At 61.1% G+C, this 7,713-nt stretch overlaps 5 protein-coding genes across 5 annotated transcripts in view; 2 read left to right on the top strand and 3 right to left on the bottom strand.

Annotated features, from left to right (window-relative positions):
- The window catches only part of OT_ostta07g03120 (DnaJ domain), a gene marked incomplete at both ends in the record, with an annotated part of 1,532 nt that extends 505 nt beyond the window's left edge, over window positions 1–1,027 (top strand). The window contains one exon of the mRNA XM_022983834.1: window positions 18–1,027. Coding sequence (XP_022839460.1) covers window positions 18–1,027 — 1,010 coding nt within the window. The remainder of the gene's footprint in view (window positions 1–17) is intronic.
- Window positions 1,028–1,191: 164 nt separating this feature from the next.
- On the top strand, window positions 1,192–2,694 carry OT_ostta07g03110 (unnamed product; the record flags this gene model as incomplete). The annotated part of the gene is made up of 1 exon (XM_003080355.1): window positions 1,192–2,694. One exon carries the CDS (start codon window positions 1,192–1,194, stop codon window positions 2,692–2,694), a length of 1,503 nt encoding a protein of 500 aa, XP_003080403.1.
- A 12-nt stretch (window positions 2,695–2,706) lies between these two features.
- On the bottom strand, window positions 2,707–4,521 carry OT_ostta07g03100 (ABC transporter, conserved site; the record flags this gene model as incomplete). Its single annotated transcript, XM_003080354.1, has 1 exon — window positions 2,707–4,521. The coding sequence occupies one exon, from the start codon at window positions 4,519–4,521 to the stop codon at window positions 2,707–2,709; it is 1,815 nt and encodes a 604-aa protein (XP_003080402.1).
- Window positions 4,522–4,615: 94 nt separating this feature from the next.
- On the bottom strand, window positions 4,616–5,071 carry OT_ostta07g03090 (Protein of unknown function DUF2039; the record flags this gene model as incomplete). Its single annotated transcript, XM_022983832.1, has 1 exon — window positions 4,616–5,071. One exon carries the CDS (start codon window positions 5,069–5,071, stop codon window positions 4,616–4,618), a length of 456 nt encoding a protein of 151 aa, XP_022839459.1.
- Window positions 5,072–5,093: 22 nt separating this feature from the next.
- OT_ostta07g03080 (P-loop containing nucleoside triphosphate hydrolase) lies at window positions 5,094–7,616 on the bottom strand (the record flags this gene model as incomplete). Its single annotated transcript, XM_003080353.2, has 1 exon — window positions 5,094–7,616. The coding sequence occupies one exon, from the start codon at window positions 7,614–7,616 to the stop codon at window positions 5,094–5,096; it is 2,523 nt and encodes an 840-aa protein (XP_003080401.2).
- Between the last annotated feature and the right edge of the window lie 97 nt (window positions 7,617–7,713).

Genomic DNA, 7,713 nt, shown 5'->3' with positions numbered 1-7,713 from the left:
CGCGGGTGGCGACGGAGGCGGCGGCGACGCGCGGCGGCGACGGCGTCGGCGCGCGGCGACGGGCGGACGACGCGCGCGCGCCCCGGCGCCCGAGGATGGATTACCGGACGATCCCGTGGAGCTTCAGAGCGCTCGAAGGGCGCTGAAAGGTGCGCACCGACAGCTCGTGAACGCGCTGCAGAGTGAAGTCGCGATGCGACAGACGCTCGCGCAGAGTCAGCTGGATTTCCAACGGACCATGCGAGGACGAGCCGATTACGTCCTGCGTCAGTGGCACAAAGATAATCTCGGAATGATCGCTGGGAAGTACCAACAGAGTCAGTTCGCCGCGTCGGCCGCGCGAATCTCCTATCAGGAGGCGCTGCGGCTGTTCCACGCCGCGGTAGAGCGCGCGGAGGCGGCGCGCCGCGGGGGCGCGGCGGCGTCGCCGAACGGTCGTGGCGGGCGCGCGACGACGTCGGAAAACCATCACGATGCGCGAGAGGAGAGATACGAGCTCGCGAAAAAGGCGCTCGAGGCCGAATGTCGAGCGTGGGAAGTTTTATTAGCCAAGGATCCTACGGAGATGTCGCTCAAGGATCTGCGAGTCGTCGCGACGGATGTGGGCGTCGACACCACCGTGCTCGTCGAGCGCGGCGACTTCGTCGCCGCGCTCGAGAAGAAAAAGAAAGCGGGCGACGTCGAGTTCAAGGAGCGCAAACGCAAGCGCGAGGCTGAGTTCGACGCGGCGGAGACGCGACGCAAGGCGCGTCGCGAGAAGGAAGAAGAGGAATCGGCGCACCGCGAAGCCGTCCAGCAGGTGAGCATCTGGTCCGCCCACGCCGACCTTCGCCTGTTCCTCCACCGGTGCGGTATCTCCATAGAGCAACACGGTCGATCGACCAAGAGCATCCTCGCCAAGGCGTACCGTCAGGCGATGCTCAAATTCCATCCCGACCGCGCGCGGCAGAAATCCACGCGCGAGCGCGCGCTCGCGGACGAGGTCACCAAATGGCTCACCCACGCGTGGCAGAGCGTCCCACCGTGAGACCATTCGCCAGCACCCGCTCGATTCGCACCATCGTCGTTGAATAATCATCATCACGAATCCCGCGTCGACGCGCGTCCTTCGCCTCGTCGTCTCGCGCCGTCGTCCGCCCCACTTCGCCCCTCTCCCGCCCCTCTCCCGCCCCTCTCGCGCTCTCCCACCGCATGGTGCTCAAGCGCATGTTCAGTCGAGGCGCGCTCGCTCGAGAGCGCGCCACGGGGTCGCGCTCGCGGAGAAAACGTGCGAAAACACAGCGTTTCGCGCCCGGCAACCTCAGAGCGCCCGGACGGAAATTCGTCGTCGTCACCACGGCGGCGCTTCCCTGGATGACGGGCACGAGCGTGAACCCGCTTCTGCGAGCGGTGTACCTGGCGCGAGGGGACGACACGCGAGAGGTCACGCTCATGGTGCCGTGGTTGGCCAAGGCGGACCAGGCGATCGTGTACCCGCGCGAGACGACGTTCGAGACGCCGAGCGAACAAGAGACGTACATCAGACGATGGGCGAACGAACGCGTGGGATTCGAGGCGAGAATAAAGATAACGTTTTACCCGGGACGGTACGCGACGGATAAGGGGAGCATCGTACCGGTGGGAGACATCGCGCGCAGGGTGCCAAAGGGAGACAGAGACGTGGCGATACTGGAAGAGCCGGAGCATCTGTGTTGGTTTCATCCGGGGGCGAGGTGGACGTCGAGATTCAAACACGTGGTGGGAATCATTCACACGAATTACTTGGAGTACGCGCGACGGGAAGAAAACGGGGCGCAGAAGGAGCAGGTGCTACGATGGATCAACCATTTGACGACGCGCTGCCATACGCACAAGGTGATCAAACTGTCGGACGCGGTGCAGGACTACGCGCGGTCGATCACGCAGAACGTGCACGGGGTTTCCAATGGATTCATCGAGGGCGGCAGGGCGAAGGCGAAGGCGATTAAAAAGGAGGGAAGCGCCGCGTTCCGTCGCGGCGCGTACTTCATCGGCAAATGCATCTGGGCAAAAGGATATTCAGAGTTGCTGCACGTTGTGGGTGATTTCAATGAAAAGTACGCCAAGGGAAAGAAGGGGGCGCTAGAGATGGATGTTTACGGTGACGGTGACGACTTCGCCGTCGTGAAATCGGCGATCGCGGAGCAAAATCTGCCGCTGCGCCTGCTGGGTCGCCTGGACCACGCGGATCCGAAAATTCTAGATTACAAAGTCTTCGTCAATCCATCCTTGTCAGACGTCGTCGCGACGACTTCGGCCGAGGCTTTGGCCATGGGAAAGTTCGTCGTCTGTGCGGAACATGCGAGCAACGCTTTTTTCGCCACCTTTACGAATTGCCGAACGTATTCAAACATGGATGAGTTCGCAAAGTGCATGCGAGAAGTCATGACCACCACCCCGAAGCCGATGACGGACGAAGAGCTCCACCGATTGACATGGGACGCGGCGACCGAAAGACTGCTCGATTCCGCGGCTCCGTGCGGCGACACCAAGTACACGCTCAAGAGTCACGTCGCCGATTGGTTCACCGCTCGATTCCACTACGCGCTCGTTGCGAGCGAATCCTTGCGTTGCTTGATCGGCGGCGGCGCCGGGACACTCGAACCGCCGGAAGATCTCTCAAAGTGGGACCCGGATTCGTGGAGTGGAGGTTTGATGGATCGAAAAATGACGTGATTCAGCTACAAGCTATGGGTTGCTATGACTAGAGAGCTCAATCGTTCGGTCAACGAAAGAGTCTACAGGGACGTGTGAGATCACTAACGTCGTTCGATTTTTGGCGGCAGATCGCAAAGCGGCGGTTACGATGGTTTCCGCCTCCGCGTCGAGCGCGCTCGTCGGTTCGTCCAAGAGCAATACCTTTGGCTCAGAGTAAAGCGCTCTCGCGATCGCGACTCTTTGCTTTTGACCTCCGCTCAGTTGGCAGCCTCGCTCTCCGACTGGCGTCTCGTATCCACCGAGCTCATTCTCAATCACGTCGTGAATGAGTGCTATTTTGGCGCACTGCATCGCGCGCTCGCGGTCGATCGTACCGCTTGAAGCGTACGCGATGTTGAAGAGAATCGAGCCATTGAACAAGACGGGCTCTTGCCCGACCAGCGCAAAACATTTCCTTCTCAGCCAGCGTTTCTTAAGCGTCTCGATGTTGTTTCCATCGAGTGTAATTTTTCCCGAGTAGTCTCCGTAGAATCGCTGCAACAAAGAGAACAGTGTCGATTTCCCACTGCCGCTTCGTCCAACGATGCCCACAATTTCGCTCGGCTTGACGACGAAACTGACGCCCGACAGAACACGAATGTTCGGCCGTGTCGGATACGCAAACGATACGTTCTCGAAGGCTATCTCGCCCATGATGCTCGACTCGAGTAACTTATCGCCCATCTGCGCGTCATCCTCTTCCTCGCCGTTTCCACCGTCTAAAATTTTAAAAAGTTCCTCCGCGGCTCCTCGTGCGGCGAACAAATTCGTAAACGAGCTCAACAGATTCCCAAAGTACTCCTGAAGGATCGCGCTGTACAACATCGCTGCCACGAGTACTTCAGCGTGCATCTCGCCTCGGAGCACGTATCCACTCCCGACGTACAGGATCGTCGCCGGGACGAAACAAGCGGTCAACAGAGAGTAGTTGATGGTGTAATACACGCCCGATAGTTGCGCGCTCCTGAGCGACTCCGCATACCACGCATCGACGGCATGTTTGAATCTTCCGCGCTCTGATTTTTCCTGCGCGAACGAACGAACGGTTCTGATGTTTGACAGCGTCTCCTGCACCACCTCGTTGGACTTTCCGAGCGTGTCTTGAACTCTCTTCGCGTTCTCCGACATCACGGTGCCGTAAAAATAGTTGATCGTAGCCGTCACCGGCACCACCGTGAGCGCAAGTAATCCGAGCTCAAACTTCACCCACAATAAATATCCGCCCACTCCCACCACTCGCACCACCGCCTCGATGCACGACCGAAACAACCATGACAGATTCGCACCGACTTGAGAGCAATCGTTGCTCAGCGTGCTTGCCGTCGCCCCCGAAGTCCTCGCGTCGAACCACGCCATGCGCTTTTTCAGCGTCGCCGAGAACGCTCGTCGTCGTAATCGTCGCACGATGGACGTCTGCGCGATCGAGAACAAATAGACATTCCAAAAATCGAGCAACCCGTTGCACGCTCCGGCGATGAGGAACGCGTACCAGTTATACTCAAATCGCCCTCGATCACCGTCCATCGCCCCCCCGATCGCGGCGCTCATCCAGTGCGGCATGGAAACACTGAACGGCAGGCGCACGAACAGGCTCAGGACGCCCAGCGCGAGCGTGCTCGCGTCTTGTTTCGCCAGCTGAAAGAGACTTCTAAAGCTCACCCGTGCGCCCGTCTTCGCGCCGCGCAGTAAGCCACGCTCGAGATCATCGTCCGTCGACGACAACGGATCCGCGAGTTCCCGGTCGTTCGCATACGTCGTCTCCGCGTTACCACCGAGTAACGCTCGGGATTCGGTCACGGGCGTCATGGCGCCGCGCGCCGGCGAATGCGGCGCGCCCGTCGTGCGCGTTAGGTATTGGTGATACATTCGGTCTACGCGTCGGACCGACTTCTACGATCGTCTACGCGTCATCATCCTCGTCCTCGTCCTCGTCCTCGTCTTCGTCCTCGTCCTCGTCCGACGCACCGACGACCTCGCCGCCGTCCCGCGCGGCGTCCGCCCGCGGCGTCCGACACCCCGGACACGCCTCGAGCTTCGACCCGCACCCGTCACACAGCGATCGATACGCCAGCCTGATCGTCTTCAACGCGCACGACGCGCACCTCCCTCGCTGGCCGTTCTTCTTCGCTTTATACTTCCCCATCTGGAACCTCCAGCGCGCTTTGGCGACGCAGCGGTCGCACACATTCGCGCACGCGAGCGACTTCAACCGTTCTTCATTCGCGCGATCCGTCTCGGTGCGCTTGATATCGCGCTTGGCGACGAACGGGGTTCGGTTCTGGTGCTTCTGCGCGCGATGTCGCGCGCTCGACATCGCGCGCGGGCGATTGACGCCCACGGCTGGCGGCTGAGACATTTTCGGATGCGCGCTGGAGAGGTCACATGCCCATCGCGGGATGGGCGAAGCGCCGCGCGAGCGCGATGGCCCACGTGAGGTCGGCGCCGTGCGTCAGCGCGAGATCGAGCGAGCGATGGAAAAGGGGCACGGATACGATGCCTCGATCGTCGTCGCGCGCGAGAACGTCGTTGGGTGACGTCGAGACGTCGGCGGCGCGCGGCGGACGCTGGGCGACGACGCGAAAGCGACGCGGAAGCGGCGCGGATTCCAGAGCGCCAGAAAAGGCGTTGATGCGAAAACAGCGCTCGTAGAACTTGCCGTTTCGAGCGATTTTGGTCAGAACGATCCCGCGCTCGAGCTGACGGTCGGTGGAGACGGCGTGGAGATGAGCCGCGACTCGGGCTCGACGCGCGTGGGATTCGGCTTTGGCTCGAATCGACTCAACGTCGCGGGTGTATCGCGCGTCGTTCGTTCCCGCCTCATCGAGTGTCTTCCGCAAACGATCTTTGCAGCTCGCATTGTCTTTGCGAAGCGAGTCTAAGAGCGCGGAGCGCTCTGTCGATCGTCTCGCCGCGGCCCGCCGGAAGACTGAGTGCCTAGAACGAGCCGCGTCCGCCTCGATGAAGCGTCTCGATAACTCCACGGTATTCTCTCGCCATTGCGCTCCCACGGCGTCGTATCTCAGGGCGTGATACTTTCCCAAGACGTACGTCGTGAACAACTCGCACGCGAGCTCTTCGTTCTCGTCGGAAAATTTGGTAAGTTTGGATTCGAGCGCGTACCCGGCGCGAGTGAGCCGAGCGTTCACCACTCGCTGCGACTGACTCGTCGATCGAAGCTTGCTGATCTCTTCGTACAGCTCAGTGCGCTCTTTCGTGACGATGGCAGATGTAGATTTGAGTTCGTTGAAGGCGCGCGAGAGCTGCTCGGCGCGCCTGGAGTTGTGCGTTGCCGTCGCTCGCTCGGCGCTAAGTTGTGCCTCCAATTTACGCGCGGCGGCGCGCATGGTATCCACTTCATTCTTACACCGTGCTCGTTCACTCTCTCGCTCACTCGTCATCGTTGCGACTTTCACCAATAGTCCTCGCACGCGCGCTTCCAGGGAGCTTCGCAGACTCTCGATTGCGTCGAACTCTTTGGCTTTTGTCATCGTCTCACATCGAGCCAGCTCAAGTGCCTTTTTCAGCGATTCAGTTTGCACGCGGGTGTTGCAAATCTCATGCTGCAACTGATCCCTCGCGTGTTTCATGGCGTTAATGTCTTCCTCGGAGCTCTTCGTCGCGTTAGCGAGCGCTCGTCTTAGAGACGTGACCTCACCCATTAATCGATCAACAGCTTCGTCGTCGCATTGACCGCGCAGCGCTTGCGTCAGCTTCCGAGGATCCATATCAACGACGGACGATCGCACCTCAGGCGAAGTCACGATGCGCATCGCTCGAGTGGCGAAATCAAGTGAGCTCGCGCTCTCGTTCGCGTGCTCGACTTCTGTGTTCACGCACACGAGCATCACCGTGCGACTCTTCCCGTTCAAGCTCGATTCTAAGATTTTGGTCAGAGTCGAATCGCGATACGGAATATGTTTGTGCCCCGCCGCGAGCGCGCTGACGACGTTCCCGAGGGCGAAAAGGCTCGCGTTGATGTTGAGCGCCTCTTTGAATCGCTCACCGACGTTTTGCGTCTTCTTCTGACGCTCGCTTCCCGCCAAGTCAACAATGGTGAGTAATCCACAACGCTTCTCCACGGTGACGAGTTTGTGCGCATCGCTCGTCTCTCCATCCGTCGTTCCGGCTTCTTCATCCGTCTCGGCCTCAAGCGGACGCTCGATGCGCTCTATTTGCATCTGGAAAACGCAGTGCGACCGCGAGCTCTGTTTGTTCATGTGCGTCTCCGCGTAGACCAAACGCGAGCGTCCTCGGCGAAAGCACTCGAGCACGTCCTCGGCGTTTCGACACGGTGTCCAAGCCAAACCCTCGATCTCCCAACCCGAACCGTCGCACGCAGGTGTGACTTTTAAGCCCGATCGCTTCGCCACCAAATCATCGACGTGCTCGTTATAAATCTGCGCCATGGACACGGAGACCTCGTACGCGTGCCTCGCGTCGCTCGCCGCCCGAGCGAAACAATCCACGGCAATCCTCGGAATGATTCCCGGCCCACCGCTCGCGCCCTCGCCCTCGTCTTCGACCCCACCGTTCAACAGCGAGTACGTCTTCCCCGATCCCGTCTGTCCGTACGCCAAGACGCACCCGCGACATCCGTTCCGCACCGCCTCGAGCACCGGCGCGCAACACTCCGCGTACACCTCTCGCTGCGTCGCGTTCCCATCGAACGCACCGTCCACGGCGTACCGCCGCGCGATCCCGTGCGTCGACGCCGTCGTCCGCACGCGCACCGCCGCGCCGTCGATCCACGCCCCCCCCTCCCCGTCCGCGGGCTCGGTCAACGCCCCGCCCGAACGCCGGTCCGCCTCCCCACCCCCCGACGTCCGCGTCTCCGTCCCCACATCCCCCGCGCGCCGTCCCGCGCGCGCCCGCGCGTACACGCGCACGCGCTGCGCCGACATCCTCGCCCGAACGCACGCCCCGCGCGTCGACGACCGCGTCCATCGACGACCGCGCGCGCGGCGTCGCACCGAAAAAACGTCGCTTCGCATCCCATCG

This window comes from Ostreococcus tauri (assembly GCF_000214015.3).
Source record: "Ostreococcus tauri WGS project CAID00000000 data, contig chromosome 07, whole genome shotgun sequence".
Taxonomy (NCBI): domain Eukaryota; kingdom Viridiplantae; phylum Chlorophyta; class Mamiellophyceae; order Mamiellales; family Bathycoccaceae; genus Ostreococcus; species Ostreococcus tauri.
The sequence above is the reverse complement of the archived record's forward strand: the minus strand, read 5'-3'. Positions and strand labels throughout refer to the sequence as shown.